At 38.9% G+C, this 25,612-nt stretch overlaps 1 protein-coding gene across 1 annotated transcript in view; it reads right to left on the bottom strand.

Annotated features, from left to right (window-relative positions):
• Positions 1-25,612, bottom strand: part of grin2aa (glutamate receptor, ionotropic, N-methyl D-aspartate 2A, a) — a 153,099-nt gene that overhangs the window by 51,656 nt on the left and 75,831 nt on the right. The window contains exon 3 of the mRNA XM_016279424.1: positions 11,138-11,730. Coding sequence (XP_016134910.1) covers positions 11,138-11,730 — 593 coding nt within the window. The remainder of the gene's footprint in view (positions 1-11,137; positions 11,731-25,612) is intronic.

Genomic DNA, 25,612 nt, shown 5'->3' with positions numbered 1-25,612 from the left:
TAAGGTCTCTAGGTCAGTCTGGTAAACAGTCTCTATGGCCCCTTAGCAATGGTATCTTTAAAATCCATGCTATGGTGAGTACGCACGCAAAGTCTCTATGCACTTCCTAAAATCCACGCTGTGGAAAGTTCACACATCAAGCATTTTGCGTTCTTTCCAAAAATCCTGTATAGTAGGGGTTACACGCTGCAGCTTCGTGCCTTTTCTTTGAGTCGGTCAGGCCCCAGTTCCACCTTGGACAGCACTCTACCTATGTATCCTCAGTGATACCTACTTTAACAGGGTGTTGCTACTAGGGGTCTGTTGAGACAGTTCCTTCAGCAAGTTCATGCAGAGCAAGCGGTAGCCCCCTGGGTGACAGGCCAAGACCTAGTTACGATTCTAGGCGCTTGGTCGTATCCCCTTAAAGGAATATCTTCCTGATTCTAAGCCTTTGAGCTCTACCCTGGGCCCAGGAGTCCTGGCCCTAACAGGTAAGTTTATGGGGTATGTAGCTTAGGCCTTTGGACGTAGGGGATAATGTCACTGACAGCCGTCTAACCGTCCCAGGGGCAACTCCCTTGAAGCTTTGGTAGAGTTGGTACTTAGTGCTCGCCTGTGGTTTGGCATGCACTCCCCTCAGCATTGTGGCATGGGTATACCATTCCCTATAGCGACCCCTAGAGGACGCAGTTCAAAATTCCCTTGAAAGGGAATATCTCAGGTTACGTATATAACCATGGTTACATATAACGAGACACTGCGTCCTCTAGTTTCCTTGCCATGCTTCGGACGCAAACTTCAGACGAAGAAGCGGAAGACTTGTTCTCCCGGTGCCTCTTTATACTGTGGTCGCACCTGTAGTGACGTCATAGGCTGTCGCCGGGCAAAGTGTTGTTGTTGTTTTGAATGTATGCTTCAGACACGGGTCATGTCGAGGCGTTCCCCATAGCGACCCCTAGAGGACGCAGTGTCTCATTCCCTACTCAGGGAACCATGGTTACATACGTAACCTGAGACGGTGTTTTTCAGACACAAAAAATAAAATAAAATAAAATGAAAATATAGGGCTTGCACACTATCCAATGCTTTGTATATATAAATTATTACTATAATTTTAAAGTATTACATAGTTAAAAGGTGTTTTTTTGTCAGATAATTTTTAAGCCTAGGACACCAGTGAGCCAGGCCTGCCAAAAAAATGCACAATGCCCTTGACTGCCCCGCCCTGCCCTACACCAGCACAACAACTAGACCTGACCCAACCCAACACATCTTCCATGAACCCCAACTCCCTTCTCCCTAATGAAATTAAAGCACATAACAACCCCTGACTCATGCTTGCTCACTGAGAACCCTTCATCAAAGTCCTCATTACAGCAGGTGTGCCCGATTAAAATAGGTGGGTGGTACAACTGGCCTGAAAATTTTCACAGTACTTTATATGTGGTCAAACTGAAGTAGGCAGCTGCACTGCAACCGGCCGAGTGTGGTCGAATATAACAGTTCCTCGTTAGGCATTTATAGTAACAGGGTTGACACTAATGAGGGCAGGCAAGATGTTCCCTATGCGACATATAGAATTTTTCAGCCATTAGAGAAGCAAGAAAATGTTCCTACATGAAGTTAGTTCATTTGCGGGGAGTCTACACTTCTCGAGCCGGCATGACAGAACGTGTAAATGAAATCAACTCTCCCTTGAGTAATAACTCCGGACGTGATATACAAACTAATCCAATAGTTTTTCTGACACAGGTATCTGTGCAAGGCTCAAATCAATGTCATAAGAGAGCATCGCATCTGTACGACAATACCAGGACAGCTGGGACTGTAGAGGTCTTTTCACCTGGGGCTCAGGCAGACGTTACACAGACCCAGGGAATGGCAGAATGAGTGCATGTGTAAACCTGCGCTACTAAGTGCATCTGATACAAAGTGGGGCACGGCGAGCCATATAAGAGAAAATATGCTCCTGACGGCACGTGTAAGGAGAATGGAGGGACTGGTGGGTCTCTGTGTGTTTAATCTCTCTCCTCCCCCTTGAGGACGCATTCAGGTCAATTCCAGCCAAAGGTTTTAAAATAAAAACATGACCCGAACATGTTACCTATTGTCATGCTTGCGTAAAAATAGATTCTAGGCCTTATGGATTTTGACCATATACACAAATTTAAAAACAATCTTCTCGTCGATTCTCTCTACATACTCTCACCCTTGACCAGATCATTCCACCATTTTCAGTGAAGCAGTTTATGTGTTCTGTCTGAGTGCCTTTATTTTACTGTAGACACAAGAACAGAAGTGAAAGTCTGATAACCATTAACCATCTCACTAGTGCCTGTGTGAAGGTGCTGTATAGCCAAGGGTTTTCAAACTGGGGTTCAAAGACCGCCAGAGCACTGCAAGGGTGTCTGCAAGAAAATATGAGAGGAGAAAATTCATTTAACAGCAAGATAATTAAGATTGAATTATTTACTTAATTATTTAAGTAAAAATCCTATAATTTAAACAAATAAAATGTTGCTTTGAAACAAAATATACAAATGCTAAATAAAGTAAAAGTACAAGTTTATATATATATTGTCACGGGAGGAGCACACGACAGACACAGTGCGTGTGGCGTCAGGCCTCGGAGAGGCTTTTATTTACAAAATAATATAAACAACAAAGTGTCCAGGAAAAAAGGGGAATCAAGTGTCCAAAATAAAACAGGGGATCTGGTGTCCTCGTCATGCTGCAGGCAGGGAAGGGCAGTGGTCAGGAAGGGTCCAGGTAAGGGGTGGAGTCCGGCAGCTGCACGCGCTCCCCTCTCCAGTCCGGGGCGCGAGGGGCGGCTGCATCCTTCTCGCCTAGGCCCCGGCGTGTGAAGGGACTAGACGGCCCGGCATCCTGGCCCGACAGCCGTGTAACGGGTGCTGTTCTCGTCCAGACCACGGGTCCGGTAGCTCACGACTCTGGCAGCACAGGAGTCCCTCTATGCAACCCTCCTGGACCCACGAGGACACCAGCGTGCATGCACGGGGAAGAGACCGGTCTCCCGAGGAGAGGAGCGCTCGGCATTAAACAGCGGCGTTGATGAGGCTCCATTCGGTTCAGGTGTGCCCCATCACACGCCGCCAGCCCTGGCTTTTCCAGCGCCCCTCCTCTCTCACGCACCCACTTCTGTCGGGAACCTGGCGAAGGGCGGCGATTAAGGGACGGGGTGATGATGATAATTAGGGGGGAGGCAGCCGACTCGTCACAATATATATATATATATACACATATATTTACAGTGCTTAATTTGTAAATTGCAAGGTCCCGGAATAAAGTGGGGTGACGGATCCGGCATGATTAGAGGAGGGAGAGGTAACGGAGCATTCGCGCAATGGAGGACCAGCTTACATGATTAACAGCGTGCATCTTCTTACAGTCATGAAAAAAATTTAAAAGTCATGAAATTTTAAAACTGCCAATTCCAGGCCTGGAAAAGTTTTGGAAAAGTCATGGATTTTTTTCCTTAAATCTCTGTTTAATAGAATTATGTTTAATCTGCTTTCGAGTTTATAATGAGGGACATTCCTGCAAACATATTCAATAGAGCATGTAGGTTAGATGAGTAAATAAATCCACACATACTATCAGATTAAATAAGTCATTTGAAAACAGCTTGAGTGATTCAGCTGTACCCATGGCCGGACTTACCATTGGGCTTGAATGGGCTGCAGCCCATTAGCCGCATTTCAACTGCGCGCACGGGCCAGATGGGGCTAACAACTTCCAGCTTCCAACTACGACATTCAAAGCCATAATCAAACAGCATAAACCGAAATTTATGATTTTTTGTTCACACAGAAAAAGGACACACATATTAAATCATGTCTGCGCTGCACTGTGTACTTTAAACGGTTCCATTAAGCCTTTAGCCCAAAAGAGCACACATTTACAAAGATAATGATAAATTCTCAAATGTTCACGCCTCACTTCTTTACAGAGGATGATTCTATATTATATTAATGTTCCACTAAATTAATCTGAAGAGTTTTGAGCACTCTCTCCCGTCCAAAGTCTATAGAATACCCTAATATCTTACAGGGACTTTGTCCCATCTCACTACCTCCACACAAAGTGGAGCAGAAATTTCATCAAAACGATTAAAAAAATAAAAATAGCCATTTACAGGGTTTGTACGGTCATGAAAAACCCAGAAAGCTTTGGAAAAGTCGTGGAAATTTATTTTACAAATCTCTATATAATAGAATATATGTGTAATCACGTCCTGAATCTCGGTGCGGGATTGTGCATTTTGGTTTTACTCATTTTCGCAGGTTTCGCACGTTTGGAAAATTCCCGCAAACATTTATTTAATATACAATGTAGGTTAGATGAGTTAAAAAAATTCACACAGAATATCAGATTAAGTCAGTCATTTGAAAACAGCGTGTGTGGTTCAACTGTACCGCGTCTTCTCGCTCTCACTCTCTCAAAATTGCCTCACATCAGCGCATCTCATCTGCACTAAGAGAGCTGCTGCACACTGCCATACAAGACTTTCGCTCAGCTGACAGGACTGTCACTTGCCTAATCGGGTCAGTGTTGCATCATCACAAAAGTTTATCATTTGCATGTCTTTTTAAGTCTTTTTAAACCATTCGGTACTAGCACTATCCAAACTACTTTTCTGGGCGCTCACGTGAAGCCGCGCAAACAACCTCCAGAAAAAGTTATTGTTTTCATTGTTTCTGACTCAAGTAACCTTGCATTTTAATAAATAATATTACACAAAGACAATTAAACGGTCAGTGTAAATGAACAAGTTACTAGCAATAGCACAAGGATACAAATGAAACAAACTGTGTTTGAACTTTTTCAGGTAGGCTAGCCTAAAACTAACAGTAGCTGCTACTATTCAGGAACAAAATACTATGATGTATAAAGTCACAGATAGATATAGATTATAATAGATTATATTTATATATGAATCCATATTAAATATGAAAAAGTTATTTAGTCAAGTGCAGATTTGAGCAGAGTGATTTTTTTCTTTTGTTCTTTAACACAGACTGACAGACAGCAGGTGTACTAAAAGCTGCTGTCACTTTCATACCAAATGTTAATGTTAACGATGTTAATTAATTAGGCCTATTGGTTATTGTTAATTAATTTTAACAACAAAAGGCAAAATCACTCACTGCTCTTGACTGAATAACTTTTGTAACTTTAATTTTAAGAATTAATCTGTTGTTTAATTTACAGTGAATTTACTGTTTTTAATTTACAGTTTATTCCATTTTTGCAGCATTTCTGTACCTGAATGTTTTCCACCAAAGCTGTTTCTAAAACTAAATTCAGGTGCTGAGTTTAATTTATAATACTGGCTAAGCAAATTACAATATACTTAACATTCTGTCATTCAGTTATGTGATTATTTAGCCTAACTTATGTTCTCTGCATGAAGTCACGTTTGGCACAGTAGCAGCCTGTGCTTATTAGAAAGCAAACAAATAGCATTAATAATCATTCATTTTCCTTAGCATATGCTGATAAATCTGAACATTTGTGTAAAATAATGGAGCATTAGGTCATGAATATTGCATTAAAAGTAATTGAAATTTATTGGTTGAACGAACCCTGCATTTAATGAGTGAATGCCTACGATATAGGAGTTAGCCTATCACACAAACTAGGGTCCTGTTTTTCCGAATATCTGCACGATGGCAAATGTACAATAAACACAGACAAAAAATTCAGTTTTGCCCCATCAATGCGTCTCTGAGCAACACAGTGTTTTGTTTCTAATCATTACACGGACCAGTAAATGGTTCAAACAGGCTATAAGTACAGTCGTTTGCTAAGTTAAATGAATTAGCATTTTAAACAAATCGGTTGATTTATGGATTCAACTCACTCATTAAGACAGTCACTTGCTGCCACCTACTGGCGGTTGGAGGTTCATATTTTAAAATGTAGCTCATTATTTAATTTTTGCAATCATTTAATATTTCTACATTAAAATGTTGTATTTAAACTTAACATAACTTGTGCAAAATCCATCTATGGATTTTGTTTATAGTGATTTCATTTTATTTTTAATAGCCAACATGTTTTTTATTCAGATTGAATTTATTAAATTTAAGAATCTGACATAAAAATTTCAGTGTTATTTCAGGGTTTTGATCTCTCAACTGAGAGATCACATCCTGTTTATTGTATTATAGTGTCTATTTAATATTACATCTAAACTTTGACTAGGCTAGACATGTTGCCTATTAATTGTATACAGTATATGAACCTGAAAGCATATTTAAATTTTTGTGTATTTACCTCATAATAATGTTCTAGTTGAGGGCATTTGTAGTATAGGTATGAGGCCCAAACATAACCTCAAGCCCAGGGGCCCCCGGCCCCGTAAGTGCTGCCCTGGCTGTACCACGTCTTCTCTCACTCTCAAAGCGGCTTCACAACAGCACATCTCGTCTGCATTACTGCACGCTGCGATACAAAACTTTTGCTCGGGTTTCGGGACAGTCGACAGAATTGTCACTTGCCTAATCGAGTCATTGTTGCATCGTCACAAAACTGTATCATTTGCACATCTTTTTAAGTTTAAGCCATTCGATAATCGCGTGCTCCAAAGGGTTTTCCTATGCGCTCACAGTCACATCCATAGCGCACATATCGCACCGCCTCGCGAGTACCAAATTGAGTTATTTTTCGCAGCTTGTGGCGCTTACGCGGCCAAATACACACAAAAAATTACGTCAAAATGGCAGTCCTGGCGATTATCCTCGTAAGCACAGTCGGTTTTGTCTTAACTAAATGTAAACATCTGAGAAAGAAAACGCATGTGTATCAGTATTGGATCCGTGCATTCGGGTTTGTGAGAGCAGCCACGTCGCATCTCTTTGCACACTCAAGTTTGTTGTTTCAAATGTAGATGCTAGGCAAGCCTGCTCATAATATAATGTTTTTTTTCATGAAATATATGCACGCTATAGGTCAACACAAACGTCGTTCATTGGCGCGTGAGGAGGGGATCTGTCAAATGAGGTGCCGGATTAGATTTCGGACAAATTCGGAGGTGCCGGATCAGGATCCGGCTTGTTCCGGCACAAATTAAGCCCTGTATATATATATATATGTGAAATTTATCATAGATAGGTAGGTAGATATTATAATATATATATATATATATATATTTATACACAATTTATTCTTTTATACACAACTTTTGTTTGCATTTGCACTAAATGGCTATATATATTTGTGAATAACCTTATATTATTTTCCAGATATTGCAATAATTTACTTTGTGTGATGACAAATAACATGTGTCTTTATTCATGAACTTACATAAATGCATCATATTAGCAGGTCCTTAGCATTTAAACTTTTGAAAACCCCTTCTGTAAACCATTTCAGCCATTTTGCTAAATTCAGTTATATATCCTCTACAAATCCTCCCTCCACTGACAAGTCAGCAAGCCCAAACATTACAAAAAAAATGACCAGAGAGGGTTTCGACTGGCTAGTTTTCTGAGGTCTGGGCCACTCTTTGACTTTAAAAAACAATGCTTTCTTCACCATAGGGAGGACGGCAGAGGCTCAAGTTATTTAAACCCAGCTCTTCATAATGCTTCCCATTGTGCTGCTGCCTGCCAACTTAAATCGTTTTAATGTGCTGTGATGGCCATATAAAAGTATTATTTCCACAGGAGCTCATATTTCCCTTCACTCCAAAACACAAAGGCTTTGAGGAGATGGTACGGCTCGGGTCCTTTAAGGCCAAGGTGCCAATGACATAGCTGTTAACCCTCCCCACGATAGAATGACCTGTTGCCACTGCTTGGAAATGCTTAGCCTACTCAAGCTCAAATGCCAGAATTATAACTGCCATAAGTCATATTTAATTTTGCCCATGAAAGTTCAAAGTAATAGCGGTGACTTCTGTGGCACTGCCCTCTGTGAAATGGTGTTTTGTTGGGGGGTGGTCAGATTGGCTTCCGTCTCAGTGGGAGTGTTTAAAGTGCCCTTTATTTCAGAAATGTATGGTTGCAGAGAGCACAGCTGACAGCTACCCTTGGTCCCCAACACAGGGGAGGAGGCACACTGGACTCACCCTGCCTCTCCCCTGTTGACAGGTAATTTCAGTATTCGTCACTGATATATGAAAGATAAATTTAGCTAAGGTCCGCTTTTCATAGTACTTCAGATGACAGTCTTAAATCTGTCATAAAGGAAAATTTTGCTTGGGGACCGCATATTTCACCTAGGTTTCTGACACTCAATTTTAACAAGAGTATGAAATGCAGAGAGAGGTTCACTTGCCAGTTTTATTTTTTCACCCCAAAGAAAAATGCTGTGCCAAATACACTCCCTATATTCACAGCTTAAATATAGATATACTGTATATATATAGATAGGATTTTCCATAATTTTTTTGCACAAACAAAATTAGCAATAATAATAATTATTAAGATTATAAGAAAAATGCAAATATAAATCTGAGTCATTCTAAATTTAGAATTTGAAAGAAATAAATACTTTTATTCAGCAAGGACGCATTAAGTTAATCAAAAATAGTAAAGACAGTTCTATTGTTGCAAAAGACTACTGTTTCAAATAAATGCTGCTCTTTTGAATTTTTTATTAATCAAAGAATCCTGAAAAAAATAATTTCTAAAAAAAATATTTTTATAATAAATAACTTTCAACACTGATACGAATAAGAAATGTTTCATGAGCCACATTAAAATATATATGAACTTTCATTATATTTTTATATTTAAATTTTTTATTAACGTCTTAATTGTTTAATGTATGTTCGAATTATGTCAAAAAAATTGCTAAAAATTGTTTGGAATTTTTCAAGTCCAACTTTAGAGGCGTTTTGACAGCCTATTTCTAAAAGATTCAAAAACAATATAATTCTATCCATAAAGACATTCTATATTCTATACTTCTATCATATATCTATCATTAGAATATTAAACACAGTAACTGTATCATTAGAAAGCTAGTGCATAAAACTCCAAATGTGGTTCTGGGTGATTCAAGTGATTTAAAATGATGAAATAGTGAGTCTAAATCTTACAAAAATGTACAGAAAATCTAATATTTACAGAAACATTTTGACTCGGCTATTTTGTGGGAATTATCAATCCAAGAAAAAGGCCATATTTTCAAAGAATCTGATACCCTCCATCTGATGATCTACATGCCTAAAAAGTCTAAATACAAAGGAGACCCCATGCAGTCAGGGCACGAGTCCTCTTCTCTGCTGGCTCTAGTAGAGCCCATCTCTGGCCAAGCCTTTGACCATCTGTGCTGAGACTATCAGGATTTATGTACCCTAAACACCAGGGTGAAAGTGTAACTCAGGCAACACCACTCCACTGCAAATGGGGCAATTCAGCGTGTCTGCTCAGCACTGGCAGGTACTACAGAGGCATATGGGTGAGACAGACTAAGGACTGGCAGCAGGGTGCTGCAGCCGGCACCGGCTCCAAAGCAGGAGCAAAAGGAACAAAAGCACCCTGGCTCATTAAGAGCACTTTATATTTGGAGAGCTCTCCAAGCGTATTAGCAAAGTCTCCATGTTGTTCTGCCCTGTGTAAAACATTATTCATTAAAAGCACAGGTGCGCAGCACTGCGCCGTCCCGAGAGAGTTTGAGAAGGGCAGCAGTACCCACCTCTGGGTGTCTGACCAGTGTTCTGCAACTCCCTAAAAACCTCCCTTAGCGTTTCCTGTCTGCCCCCTCACCATTAACTTACTCAAGAATGCTGCTCAAGCTGGGAAACATATTAGCAGGATGTAACAATAAATTTTGCATATGCCTGACCCATGCCTGTCTCTTACAGACCTCTTGGGTTGCTTTTTCCATCCCCCAAGTTTTCTTTTTCCACCTGACTGACCAAAAACTGTATTTGCTCACATAACTAGCCCTCTTGTTTCCACTTTTTAAGTGCACGAACAAGACCAACACACACACACACACACAATAAGCTGGTTCTGCTCCCTCATTCACTTTTGTGACTTATTTTTTGATAAAACAAAGTATCAGCTTTCAAGGCACGTCCATTTTATCAGGACATTCAAACTGAAAAATGTTTTGATGCTCTTTAATGTATTACATCTCATGTGATTTGTGTTTAAACTGTGGGAAAATGCCAATGAAATAACAACTTATCAAACAACATTTATCTCAGGAAAGTTAACCAATGTGCAAAGGTAAAAAATGAACAGTCTTTGTTTGCTTGTTTGTTTAAGAAATTAATACTTTTACTCAGTAAGGATGTATTAAACATGTTCCTTTTAAATATATATATATATATATATATATATATATATATATATATATATATATATATATAAATTGTACTAACCCCAAACTTACATATAAGGACTATACACTCTCAAAAAAAGGCACAAAAGTTGTCACTGGTTCACTACCTTTTTAAAGGGTACTAATATGTACCTTTAAGGTACTAATATACACCTTTTAGGGATAAATAGGTTATAAAGGTGTACCTTTTGAAAAGGTACTGCCCTAGTGACAGCTTTTGTACCTTTTTTTGTACTTCTGCGAGTGTGTGATATTTGAATTATATTTTAAAAATTGTATTAATTAAACTTTGTTTGGAATCTTTAAAGATCACTTGGAATTTAATGACAGCCACCTAGAGACATATTAGGTCTATCATTAAAAAACTGAGACTTCTTTTTTGCAAATGCCCTATATGCCCTATTTCTCTAACAGAGACCTCTTGGGTTGCTAGTGACAGCTTTTGTACCTTTTTTTGTACTTCTGCGAGTGTGTGATATTTGAATTATATTTTAAAAATTGTATTAATTAAACTTTGTTTGGAATCTTTAAAGATCACTTGGAATTTAATGACAGCCACCTAGAGACATATTAGGTCTATCATTAAAAAAACTGAGACTTCTTTTTTGCAAATGCCCTATATGCCCTATTTCTCTAACAGAGACCTCTTGGGTTGTTTTTTTTCCACCTTTTCCTTTTTCCAATTGACTGATCAAAAACTGTGTTTTCCCACATAAATAGCCCTTTTGTTTCCACTTTTAAAGTGGAGGAACTGGATGGACAGGCTGTTGACAGAAAACACTAACATACCACTGACACTCGGATAATAGCCCAGCTCTCATCTTTCACTCACTTGTGTAATGCACTGGGTGGCAACTTGGTTTTTTCCATTTGGCCATAGCAGCTGGTTTTGGCCTCCGGGATGTCCCCAAACTCTTCCAACATGGCTGCAGCTGCCGTGGTTATAATCCCAAGCCCATCTCGAACCCGTGCCTCAAGAGGATAGTCCCAGTCATCGTAGGATACAGAGATCATTCCAGAGGGGAACGCATCTGGAGTGATGTCTGGGTTGCCCGTGGTCAAGCTGGGTACAATCCAGATGTACCCGAAACCGGTCAGGCCCAGTGATCGGGCCTCCTCCAAGATGTAAGCCGCTTCATCCTTTGAGCAGTACAAAAGGATGACTGGAGACTGCACCCTTTTCAGCTGGATCTGGGTCCTGGAGTCCCCGTCTACGGCATCCAGGGTGATGGTGTGCTGGAGGTCCCAACCGACAAAGCTGTTGTCGACCGTGGTCTTCAGGATGGCAATGAAATCCTGGTAGCCCGGGAACTTGCTGGTCACTATAGAGAAGACATGCCAGTCGTACTCTTCCATAATGTTGAGCATGAGCAGCGCCTCCTGCTGGATGGAGGCCCCGAACTGGAAGAATGTAGATTTTTCATCCTGTTGAACAAAGAAAGACAAAAAGAACTGTTAACAACATGATAAATATAGGTTTTCAGCTGTCAACATTAGGGATGCACAATATATCGGTACCAGTTTAGTTGTCTGCCTATTTATATATACAGTTTACCTTTACTGTCATCTAAAATTAATTTACAATTAATCTTTAAAAATGTTTTAAAATAATTTAATCATAATATTATTAATCATTTATAAATTTAATAATTTGGCCATAGCATGGAAATAATTATCTTATTGTGTCAGGTAGAATTGTAATATTAGTGCAACAATAATAAACTTCAAATTAAAAACACAACAGTTCACATTAAATAATTCCCACATACACTAGAACAGCCAGAATAGAGAGACTATTTAAATATTTTGAGAGTTCTGAACTCAATATTACAGAGTGACAGAGTTAACAAAAGTTAATAAGATTATTTATTAAAATGTAATGAGTCAAAAAGGAAAGAGAAGAGCTTTTCTGGTTCTTTAACTCTTTTGAGATCCATCTGATATGTGCAGCTCTGGCCTTGATGAACTCATTGTCTAATCATAATGATGCACTGAGCCAGTTCTTTCTGGCTGAGCAGATTCAATCCCCATGTGTCTTTCGAACTACTCCCTCCAGCGTCCCACAATTCCACAGCTTTAACTGGCCCTCAGAGGCACAAAGGACACAATCGTTTTTAGATTCATACTCTGTGAGTTCAAACTTTTCACTCCTTTTATGAGTGAGAGGATCAGAAGCTTGTATAAGGAATGCGACAAGCTTTCATTAAGCTTCTCAGTCTTGTGGATGCTATTTTTCCCATCACCATTTCAATGTCAAACCAATTACTGCAGCCTCATAAATGGTAATTGAAAGGTAGCCAATGACTGAATACAGATGTAAGATGAGGCATCTGTCTTTGTGTACATGTGTGAAAGATGTCTGTAGGAAACAACACGTTGTGAGTCTGTGTATGTAGGGAGGAGAAATGTTTCACTTGGTTTTTTCGCTATTTTTAGGATGCTCGGCTTGACATTGCCAATTTCACACACTGGAGAAACTAAATAGACACTGGTGCTGCAAAGAAAACACAAGATAACTGTGGATAACACTTCACACACGCATCCACGGCACAAATGAACACAAATCTTCTTTGACCAAAAGCGTTATGCTACTTTTCCATGACCAACCATCTGACTTCCCAGACGACACTCAGCCACGTCAATATCTTCAAATGCCATATCAGATCTTCTGCTGGCATTTGTCAATCTTTTAATTTGATGCCAGCCCAATATAACACATTCATTAAAGCCGCTTCTGATAGCCACAGTGATTATCTTCTGTTTTTGTGACGGATAGTTAATGAAATACAGGGTCCATGCTGGAGACGCTTGATTGAGTCTTCGCAATAAACGTTTATTAGTCAGTTGGTGGGCTGGTAATGACAACTTTTTCTGCACCTGTGTCCGGTTTTTCTGCAAGATTTAATAAAATGTTACATTCTTTGGGTGGAAATATTTGGATAATTTGGTCTTTTGGATCATGAGAAATTTTCATTCATTTTGAGATCCAAACTTTTGACTGGTACTATAAACAGAAATATAAATATTATTATTAAAAAAAACATCAAGTAATGATTTTTTTAATAACAATAAAAAAAGTAGTAGTATTAGTAGTAGTATAATTAGAATTCTTGTAATTGTATTATTATCATTATTATTATTTCATTTTTTTTCAATTATTCTAAGAACAATGTAGGAATTAACTTAGGATCAAATCCTATAGCAAATAAATTAGAATAGTCATATGGAAATAGTCTTTTTTCAACAAAAAAAGGAAACAATACATACCAAACCACAAACCACATACCATTTTTATCTGTCTATTTCTCTATTCTATCGATCTATCTATCCATCCATCCATCCATCCATCCATCCATCCATCCATCCATCCATCCATCTATAGGTTATTGACATAACTAAAAAATAGTAAGAATACAAATACTGTGAACCAGAATTTCACAAAAAATGCACATGCATTGCATCTATAGAATATTTAATTTAAAATAAATATATAAATAACACTGCTGAGGCTCAAATACTTTATGAATCTTGGGAAAATTTAAATACGAAATGATATTTTGAATCTGGCACCTAGTTAAACTTGATAAAACAATGGCTTTTGCAATGAAATACTGTTGTGCAACAGTTGCACTGTTATGTGAAGTGGTCCCTGTGAGACTAGACACATTTGCTTAAGTGATGGATGGACGACAAGACAGTCCTAATTTATTTTCACTGCCTCACCTTGGAAAGATTTTAATTATTCCTCAAAGGTTATCATGATGTTATCTTAAAGTGGCACAGTTTTGAGTGGCAATTTCTTTTCAGATCTGGGGATGTCAATGAATATGGAGCAGATTATTTTACATTTATGGAATAATGGCATAAAGATTACTCAGCTTGAGCTGCCCACTCCCCACAGTTGTCCATCAACTCTTGAAGTGCAGGGTTAAGAAAATATGACCCTCATAATAATGGGTCTACTGGGCGCAGTGTGTGGGGTGAACATGTAGATCGTTCAGAGTGAGCACTCATTGAACTCATTCTGCAGATGACCTCAGGAGATGACGGAAAGAGAGGAAGGGAGTAATTGTTTCATCTTAAAAACAATGTGGTCTCTTTCTGCAACAAGGATGAAACCAATAATTATAAAGTGAGAGCTAAGAAAATAAATAAAAGGGTCTTATGGAAGACTGATTTGTTAATTGAGTAAAAATAAGATACACAGTTTGATGTGTACAAATATATTATATTGTGTGATGTGAAACATTATTATATTATATTATATTATATTATACAGTATTATATTATATTTAGCATAATATAATTGTATAATACTTTGAATATAAATAATAGCCACAACTGCAGCATGAAAAGTATGACTCGTAAAGTACATTTATAAAAATTTTGCATTGTTGCCTAAATGTAATTTCACAGCCAAGCACCGAGTGTGACACGAAAGGCATGTGTAATCTGCTTCAGAGGTGTGAAAGAAGATTTGTGTGCATTTGACTGGAGTGTAGCAATACTAGTTTCTAATTTCCCACCCGCTTTCCTGAGGATCTGCACCATCCCTGTCTGCTGCTGAGCTTTCTCAATGCCATTTTCTTCATATAACAGGATGCCATTACCAGTCAGAGATGATAAAGCTACATTGTTTGCTCAGAAATAGGAACCGTGCTGTATCATATTTCGAAGCAGATCTGAAAAAACAAGATTTGGAGTGGAGATATTTCTCAAAAGACATTGCTTAAGATCTTAAGACCATCTGCAGATCTTTGTTGACTCCTTTATTGAAGGTGATACTGGGGTTTAACATCAATCATTCTGCACGTCTTTCATTTCGTAAAGCCTTATACTAGTGTTCTTTTCTAATTGTGATGCAAACAAATGTTAATTGCGAGCTCCAAGCTTCACAGCACCACATCAAAAACACGTAATTTCCTTGTGTACTCGCACTGTTTTAAATCTAAAAGCAGCCAACAAACTTGACAGACCGAATGTGTTATTTCTGAGAAAACCAAATGCAAGGAATCACATCAATAACCGCTAAGAGCATCTGAGGTGCTCTTTTGGCATCTCAACAGCGTGAGCTCTCAGACACATTCGAGGCATTTAGAGATCTCTGTTCAGAAACAATGGCTAAGATATTCAAATTGGAGCATCTAGCAGCAAGAACAAGTGGCCACAATTTCTCTAAAGCCCTGTTTGATGGACCATCATGCCTGTTATCCTGATTAGACCTCCAATACGAGGAGACATGATCCGCCAATATAGTTTGGTGTCAACGACTGAACAAGCAATGAGAGCCCATGTATATAATCTACAGTAAGTATACCATTTTGTATGTGAGTGAGCGTGTGGATAATCTGAAGCGCTTCAGAGGGCCGCCTCAGGGGTGGCCGGTGTTATGCCCACAGCTCATGTCATTGCCAGCAGCGGAGCAAACTCGGCACAGTTAGTCTAATAACACAGAAGAGCCACACAGCACTAACGCAATCACAGCGCCCAGCCCGGCTCCACTTTGTTAAATTGTGACTTTGTAAACTCTATAAATTGTCAATTCGGTTTTGATGGAGTGGTACGCCACCAAGTAGCATAATGGTGTTGCTGCTAATGCCAATTTTTTGCACCGTTTTTCAAAGGCTCGGGCTCAAGAGCTGCTTTTACTCGCACTGTTTTAAATCTAAAAGCAGCCAACAAACTTGACAGACCGAATGTGTTATTTCTGAGAAAACCAAATGCAAGGAATCACATCAATAACCGCTAAGAGCATCTGAGGTGCTCTTTTGGCATCTCAACAGCGTGAGCTCTCAGACACATTCGAGGCATTTAGAGATCTCTGTTCAGAAACAATGGCTAAGATATTCAAATTGGAGCATCTAGCAGCAAGAACAAGTGGCCACAATTTCTCTAAAGCCCTGTTTGATGGACCATCATGCCTGTTATCCTGATTAGACCTCCAATACGAGGAGACATGATCCGCCAATATAGTTTGGTGTCAACGACTGAACAAGCAATGAGACCCCATGTATATAATCTACAGTAAGTATACCATTTTGTATGTGAGTGAGCGTGTGGATAAACTGAAGCGCTTCAGAGGGCCGCCTCAGGGGTGGCCGGTGTTATGCCCACAGCTCATGTCATTGCCAGCAGCGGAGCAAACTCGGCACAGTTAGTCTAATAACACAGAAGAGCCACACAGCACTAACGCAATCACAGTGCCCAGCCCGGCTCCACTTTGTTAAATTGTGACTTTGTAAACTCTATAAATTGTCAATTCGGTTTTGATGGAGTGGTACGCCACCAAGTAGCATAATGGTGTTGCTGCTAATGCCAATTTTTTGCACCGTTTTTCAAAGGCTCGGGCTCAAGAGCTGCTTCATGAGCTCATTTTTAGTGTGCCACAGAGCTATTAGTGAATAAAGCAAATGAGTGGAGCCAAAGGAAGAAAGAGAGCGAAAGAGCAACGCTGATATACACAGAGCAGTACTGTAGTTAAAGAGACAGAACTGAACTTCACCATCTGTCCTACCTATGCTGAAGAAATTCTGTCCCAAATATGAAACTGCAGGGTTTCCGGTATTTTTGACAAAAATGAATTTCTATGACTTGTCCTGCCATTTATGATTACTGCATAAGTACTGTATGTTTGAAATCAGTTTATAAAGATTTCTGGATGGCTTTCCATGTGTATGTCAAATCCCAATACATGGATTGAAAATGCTTACATAATTATACTTATTTGTGTACAAAAGCCAGAGATAAAGGCTAGAGATTTAAATTCAGCTCAGTGGAGGATTTGGCTTTAACAGATACATTTACATTCAGTGTAAAGTTCTATAACCATTGATTCCTTTCATTAATTTCATATCTTTTACCATTTTTAAAGGTCTAGAAATCATAATTTTTTTAACTAATTGAATTGTGAGGTTTTCCATAACAGTGGAAACCATGAAATAATTTGTCCTGGCTTTAGAAAGTTAGAGAATAATACAGTATTTTAATAATAATAATAATGCAGTATTACAGTTGTTCTCAAACTTTTTGACTCCAAGGCCCTCATCAATATGCAAAGGCCCCATGACTTGTCCAGTTATTTGTGATTCACTGGATAAGGATTAAGAATTTTTAAGATTTTTTTTTTTAATATTTGAGCGCTTTGCATTAGAAAAATTTACGTTCATTATAAAGATCAGAGTTATAAGATTTTATTAATTTACATTCATTTAATTTACTTATCCAGGTCTAGAAATCACACTTTTAAAATCAGGCTACATATATCAAGGTTAATATATAAATATATGTTATTCGATATTTTAATATGAACTAAAATCAATATATTTTATATTTGTTGTTGTTTTAGCTCATTTTAATGCTTGTTTTGCTTCGTTTTAAATCTTGAGGCCCCCTTGAAAGTTTGCTGGGCCCTTTAACTTCTTAATGCATTAAAACAGAGACATTTCACTGGCAGTATGGTACACTGACGCTCATCACAAAAAGAAGGGGGGGGGGGATAAACTAAATCTGTGATGCACTTAAGAACACAAAAGTTCAAGCACACACATTTGTTTTTCTCTCATTATAGGGACTTTCCACATTGATTTCAGTTGGTTTTATACTGAACTAATGATGTGGGTGATACTGAAAGTTTAAATGAGATTTAGCTTAATTTTGGGCATCTCAGAGTGAGAAATAAGCTGTTTCCAGATTCATAGTTCGAATTATAGCTCTGAAAAAAAAACACTGGTGCATCAGCTCCTTTTCACTTGTGTTTATTTTAACCAAAATCAGTGTAGTTATCAGGTGGTAAGCAATGACTGGTTGGTAAATTCTCCACTTCCTGTGAAGCAAATGCCCTACAAACTGAACATTTACCCTCCCTATGATTTGGAATCTCACTAAATTCCTTGTGAATCCACTTTCAGGTGAACATACCCAGAGACAGCGCACTGCACTGCAGCACCACCGTCGCTACTTACACAGCTCCACAGGATCACAATCTTTCTATCTGTTTTCCTTTCATTCGGTGCCTTTTTCTTTCTTTATTCATTCTCTCCTTTCACCTCCCTTTGCTCCTGTCTGCTTCTCTTTTTTTTACTTCTTTCAGTACCCTCTCTCTGGGCTCCGCCTGAGTGTCCCTCCTAAACCCACCTTATGAGCATGTGTGATTGATGAAAAAGGGGAACGTGTGCAGAAATTCAATTATACTGACATGCTGGTGACAGAGAGAGCGAGATAGAGGGGAGGGGGGGTGGAGAAAGAAAGAAAAAACAGCACCGCAGTGAAACGCCACTCGACGAAGTGCAATTAGCTCTCCTGTGAACAAAAGACGTGATTATTCTCTTTAAGATCACTTCTGAAAAAACTTGCAATAAAAAGGTTCATCACTTTGTGTCACAACTGGGAGAGAAGCATTATTTATGATCCTTTTGGAACAGATTCTTTTGAATATTTAATGAAATTCCTTCTCGATGGTTGAGCAAAAAAAGAGAGGGGGAAATGATAGAGAAGATGGGTGGAGGTATAATGAAGAGGGTCTGTAAACCCCTGGATGCTGCGCTCTGAGTAATGACTATGCTACTATTTCATGAAGTGTTTATTACATAACCGTCATGTGTTTCTCAAAACCAGATTTTGCAGAATCCTCCCACAGCCTTAGGGACATGCGACTGACAGCTGCCTTAGACAATAAGGTGTTCATCTCACATTACAAGTGAAACACAGATTGCTAACCACATTACCAATGACAAAAAACAATTTAAGGCAACGACTGACAAACTGTCAATGGTTCTGTGTTTCAGCAACACATAATCCACTCTGACCTCCAAAGGCAAAATGCAGTAACCAAGGACAAATCCACACTCCTCTTTTCTTTAATGGTGACTAAAGCAAGATTTTCTGTTAGCAATGACTAAAATTTTAGGTAACACTTTATTTTGATAGTCCACTTCAGACATTCTATTAACAGTAAGTAACTTTGCAATTACATGTCAACTAGCAGTTAGTAAAGTATTAGTAGACTATTTGTTTAATATCTTCTAACACTTTCTTTGTCAACATTCTACTAACCCTAAACCTACCCTAACAGTCTACTCTGAGAGTTAGTAGACATGTAGATGCAAATTAATGAGAATTAGTTGACATGTAGTTGACATGTAGTTACAAAGTTACTTATAGTTAGTAGAATGTCTAAAGTGGACTATCGAAATAAAGTGTAACCAAATTTTAGTCTGTTCCAGTGTTTATTAATATTTTGAACTAGCTTTTATTTTTCATATTTTCAGTTTTCATTCTAATATCAGTGTACGTTTTAGTAATTTTGTTAAATGTTTTTGCTATTTTATTATATTTTTTAGATTAAATTTATTTTATTTCCGTTTTAGTAATTTTAGTAATTCATCTTATTTTATTTCAGTTAGTTGCCATAGCAACATTTCTAAATTCCATTGAAGTTTTTTAAGTTTTTCATGTAATATTTTATCCTATTTCAGCTTTATTTCGATTAACAAAATGATTGTTAATAATTTTGTTTCAGTTAACAATAACAACACTGGTCTGTTACTCAGATAAAGCTATTATATTGTTTAGAATGTCTTGGAATATAGCACATGAGTCATATGAATTACTTTTTGTGATTTTATGGTGCTTTTTTGTCCTTTTTGGAACCCATCCACTTGTATGAAAGAGAGCAGTGTGAACATTCTTCAAAACAATTCCTGTTTTGCTGCATGGAAGAAAGAAAGTCATACAGGTTTGGAACAAATTGAGGGTGAGTGAGTGACAGAATTGTAATTTTTGGACGAACTTTCCCCTTAAGCAGTGGTTCATGCAGTTTGTGAGTGCAAGAGAGAGAGAAAAAGAGAGTGACAGAGTAGCACTGCATTATGACATTGGCATTTAATCACATCCAAAAGGAGGCAAATAATGAACATTACAGCTTTACATCAATTGTCTTCTGCAGTTTTCTTTGTCATTTTTCCTTAGCTTGCATTCATTTATTCAGTAGACAGAGAACACACACATCTAGACTAAATCAGATTATGTATACAGCGGCTCTAGGCACGGCCTGAGTGTTGGAATGGAATGATGTTCTGCCCTGTGGTTTGTGCTGTGTCCATTTGCACTGCAGAAAAACTTCAGCTGCAAACGTCACCAACTTTTTAAAACCACTAAAGTAGATGCCATATTTAATCGACTTCAAAACAAAAACCAAACAGGACAAGGAAAAACACTGCTCCCTCTTTCCTCACATGGCAGGTGCTAGGGGAACACGACCAGCCCGTGTTAAGTGCTCCCATTTCATTTTGATTGACTGCCAGCAAACAGTACAGAGTAACTGGCACTTGTTATACTTCAGCAGACAAACGGCACTCCTGGGAGATATCAGTCAGGCATGCTCGAGGCTGTGACGTAACCACCCAGAGCCACTGAACCTGAAACCAAGCAGCTCACCGAAATGCAACTGTACACACACACTCACATACGCATAGACATACACAAAAAAATGCCCCACTTCAGCGGCAGACTGATATAACATAGAATGTCAAGTACACTTTACCAGTGATCTTCCCCCAGCAAATACACACACTCGTAAAGAAGTTCTTAAATCACAGGATCCAATAAAATACAGTCACATTAATTACAAAGAGTCATCATACACTGAGAAATATCTGGTGTAGAAACAATTTTCACTCAGAAAGTAAATTTCACAAACAATTACAAAGTACTGGCAAGTAATATTGAAATAAATGTGAAATTTTGACGTACAACTGAAAAAAAAAACTGAAATATAATTTTCTTGTCAAATGTACTTCCAATAGTCTTTGTGTCCCTGTTTATTGGCCTGAATTTTTTTTCTCAACAAAGTAATATTAGGTGCTAAATAAATAATTTATTTTAGTATTATTCATATTTATACTATTATAGTATTTTTAATTAGCTTTTCTTTTTGTATTTTCGTTTTTTTCCTTTTTAATTTTAGCACAACTTAGTCATTTTGTTTTGTGATTTTTTTTAAATATATATTACAGTTTTATTTTTAGTAAATGTAGTACTTCAGCTTAAACTTATTTTATTTCAGTTAAACATTGTTTTATTTATAACATTTAATTTTGTTTATTTTTTTTTCATTAATAATTATTTCATTTCAGCTTCATACCAATTAATGAAAACTACTTTTAATAGTTTTAGTTTACAATAACTACACTGAATTAAATAGAGATTTACTTCTCAAAAAAAAACTGAAATATAATTTTCTTGTCAAATGTACTTCCAATAGTCTTTGTGTCCCTGTTTATTGGCCTGAATTTTTTTTCTCAACAAAGTAATATTAGGTGCTAAATAAATAATTTATTTTAGTATTATTCATATTTATACTATTATAGTATTTTTAATTAGCTTTTCTTTTTGTATTTTCGTTTTTTTCCTTTTTAATTTTAGCACAACTTAGTCATTTTGTTTTGTGATTTTTTTTAAATATATATTAGTTTTATTTTTAGTAAATGTAGTACTTCAGCTTAAACTTATTTTATTTCAGTTAAACATTGTTTTATTTATAACATTTAATTTTGTTTATTTTTTTTTCATTAATAATTATTTCATTTCAGCTTCATACCAATTAACGAAAACTACTTTTAATAGTTTTAGTTTACAATAACTACACTGAATTAAATAGAGATTTACTTCTCAGTGTCCTGCTTCTCAGTTGTTCTTCTGAGGCAAAAGACCTCCCGTGCTTTAGATGAGATCCCAACACTGCCATGAATGATTTATATGCCATTATACCACGTCAAAGATTTCAATATAAACTCAAGAATTTCTCTTCACAATTGTTACGAGAACAAATTATGTGAGCAATGCTATTACATTTTTATATTTATATATTTCTTATTTTAAAGCTCAGTTTTATAAGCAGTCTGAGTCTATTTGTATTTCTATTAAGTTGATACATTGAACTCCATAAGAACATAAGAACTCCATGCAGACTCTTTAATATCACAATTGATTCTCAATTATGCAATAAAAGGGAGAGCAAAAAGAGCCTTTTGCGTAACTCTCCTGCTTCACAGCTTTCTCAAAATCTCTCGACAAAAGATGCTAATAATCTCACTTATTATGTCCCATCACCATAGTCAGGAGACTCTGGCTAAACAGAAAAAGCGAACAAATGAAACTGCTGCAGAGACTCGCAATTTTCTCCTTGACAGTCATTGTGCGAGAATTGTATTTCTTTCTATTGGAGTTTACTCAAATTGGAAAAAAAAAATATTATGTGACTTTAAACTCAATTCTGAAGAAGTGAGAAAATAAAAATGGGAAAATGTAGTTTGCGCTGTTCAGACAAATCAGGTGAAAACAGAGAGGGAGCAGCTTTGTGTAAACAGCTCAGCCTGCCACATCTGTCTTAATATAGCCATGTGTTCACCATTAGATTTCCTCTGCCACACACAGACATACTCCTTCTATAACCATGGCAAAAGTTTTTGTGAACTTTCCTAAGGACAAGAATAAAGAGCCAAAGTGTCACAATTGACCGGCCCTCTATTGACTTTGTGGCTCATTTTCCGCTGGCTGCCCACTCTCTGTACTCATCAGCTTGACTGACAGGATGTCTGGTTCCCTCGCAACCAATCAGCGTCTGTGCCAGAGCAGACATTTGGTCTGCCCAGACAGCACCTGAGGGTAATCTGATGTCAGAGACGTGCTTGGAACATGTCGATCCAATGTTAACTATTGCATGCTGTATTATTTCATTCACAAACAGTATTGAACTTCACTGTATTTTGCAGTCGTTTTTACATTTCAAACACAGAACAAAAACGGTCACTGAACTTTCATCATTCACCATTATGTAAAGCACTGTGAAATGTGATTCATTGTACTTAATTGATACATTCGGACAGTTCACATAAATGAACAGGTTCAAAAAAAGAGAATTTATTTGAGTCCACATGCAGAAAACGTTCTGTTGAACATTTAATGATATACTGCTGCTCACCATTATTTTTTTCAGTAAATTAGGGTGTTTTCTACTTGTATACTTGCTATTTAGTGTAAATTCACAAGTTCAGATTTATTGAGAATCTCTTTTTTAACACCAGATAAATAGATAAATAAATAAACAAACAAACAAATAAATTATATACACCACAGTTTGGGGTCGTTAAGATTTTTTAATGTTTTCGTAAAAAAAAGTCTCTTATGCTTAAGGATTTGTATTTAATTTCAGCATTTAATTGATTAAAAATACAGTAATTAAATATTATTAGAATTTAAATTACAATTTAAATTTATTTGATTAATAGAAAGTTCAAAATAACATTTATTTGAAGTCTTTTTTCGCAAAAAGCTTCTTCACATTTCAGTCGATACGATTTTAATTATGTGGCAAGAAAAAGTGCAGAACCAAATAAATATTATAATTCTAAATTTGTAATACACACAGTGTTCAATTAGTGTTCAATTAATTGAAGTGGTTTTATGCAAAGAATAAAACTGTCATTCCCTTTCTGTCAGTCACGTTCGACGTTATGTCAGTCGTGACTGACGAATTGGGATCTCGCCCGAGAGCCCAATCACCTTCGAGTGTAAACTAAACAAGCCAATGACAGTTGGTGAGCGTGTTTCGCCACGCGCACCCCGCCACGCACACCCCGCCCAGCAGCGCAGGTATAAAAGGAGAGCGCGTGCAAACGCACATCAGCTTTTCGCTTTGGAGCCGAGCCTTCTACAAGATGAATCTCCGCGAGTGTTTGGAAACAGCTGGCATTGGTGTTACGGCGTGTCAGCGGGGGTTGCCATCAAGGCTGGTGAAACCTCGGCGAGTTGCAGCTGCCATTCTGCGGTCTCACCGCGACCTCCCCTGGGCACTTCAGCGCTCTCTAAAAGAGTATTTCCTCAAAAAAAAAAAATTTCTAGAAAAAAGGGGCGGGGTCCAGCATCTTGTGCGGAGCACAGGCGGATGACAGGATGTCGATTGCTGCATCGGAGGGCAAGCTAGGCTCTGGAGCTGAGGATTGTCTGCTCGTCGCCGAGGGCGCCCTCCTGCGGCCTCCACCTCTGCTCCGGCGCGGCCACAACAGCAGCCTTCACAACGGCCGCAGCGTGGAGCTGGCCGCAGGAAACTGGCGCAGCCCGCCTCCGCCCCTGCCAAGCCCGTGAAGCGCCAGGGTAGGCGGCGTCCCTGAGATGGGCGACCCGGAGCCCTTGGATCCTGCTCTTCAGGAGATGGTGACCGCACCACTCCTTCCCCCTGAGGAGGGCCGGGTGGAGAATCATTTGATCCCGTTTTTTTCTGTTCCGCAACTGGCTACCCAGCCAGTGGTACCCAAAACGTCAAGTTTCCTTTGCCTCCGGGTCCCAAGAGGGCGAGGATGGCGGTGCACGAGACCCAGTCTCCACACTGCCGTCCCCCTCTCCTTTCGCCTATGGGCAGCAGGGTCCGGTTCAGGGACGCTATGCTTCCTCACAAGCCCCCTGCCCAGCTGTGAAGCCAGGTAAGTGGCGCACCACGCACTCAGACCCCACCCTGGGAAGCACGGCCTCCCGGTTTGGGTCCCTGTGTTCCACTTCGCTGCTCCACTGCGGGTACGTCTGTGGTTTCCCTGGTCCCACTTGTTCGGTCGCTGGGGCCCTGGTTAGCGCTCCCCAGGCCATCTCGCTGGCTCATGAGAACCATCACACTCGACTATGCGATTCAATTCGCCCGGCGCCCTCCCAAGTTCAGAGGCATTCGGTTCACCTCTGTGCTGGACAGGGATGCTCCTGTCTTGCGTGCAGAGATCGCGGTCCTACTGGCGAAGGACGCGATACAGCCGGTCCCTCCAGCCGAGATGAGGTCAGGGGTGTAGCGTCTGGACCAATCAAACACACAATTTTTCATTTGATTTAACAAATCAGTTATTTATTAGATTATCAAATCGTCACAGTCCCCTCACCCAATAAACTGGATGCCAAGATGTCTGCAACGACACCAGGCCCCCCTGGTTACCATGGCAACCCTGACACCAGATACATTTACGACCTATGGCAAGTGGAACCTGTTCGTCGATTGGTGCTCTTCCCGCCGGGAAGACCCCCGTAGATGCCCGATCGGAGTCGTGCTTTCTTTCCTGCAGGATGGGTTGGAGCAAAGGCTGTCTCCCTCCACCCTTAAAGTGTATGTTGCCGCCATTGCCGCGCATCACGAGGCAGTAGATGGTAAGTCTTTGAGGAAGCACAACTTGGTCATCAGGTTTCTCAGAGGGGCAAGGAGGTTAAATCCTCCGCGCCCTCACCTGTTACCCTCTTGGGATCTCCCCTCGGTCCTGACGGCCTTGAAGGAGGA

The sequence above is a fragment of the Sinocyclocheilus grahami genome, unplaced genomic scaffold (assembly GCF_001515645.1).
Source record: "Sinocyclocheilus grahami isolate Dianchi unplaced genomic scaffold, SAMN03320097.WGS_v1.1 scaffold130.1, whole genome shotgun sequence".
In the NCBI taxonomy this organism is placed as follows: Eukaryota; Metazoa; Chordata; class Actinopteri; order Cypriniformes; family Cyprinidae; genus Sinocyclocheilus; species Sinocyclocheilus grahami.
The sequence above is the reverse complement of the archived record's forward strand: the minus strand, read 5'-3'. Positions and strand labels throughout refer to the sequence as shown.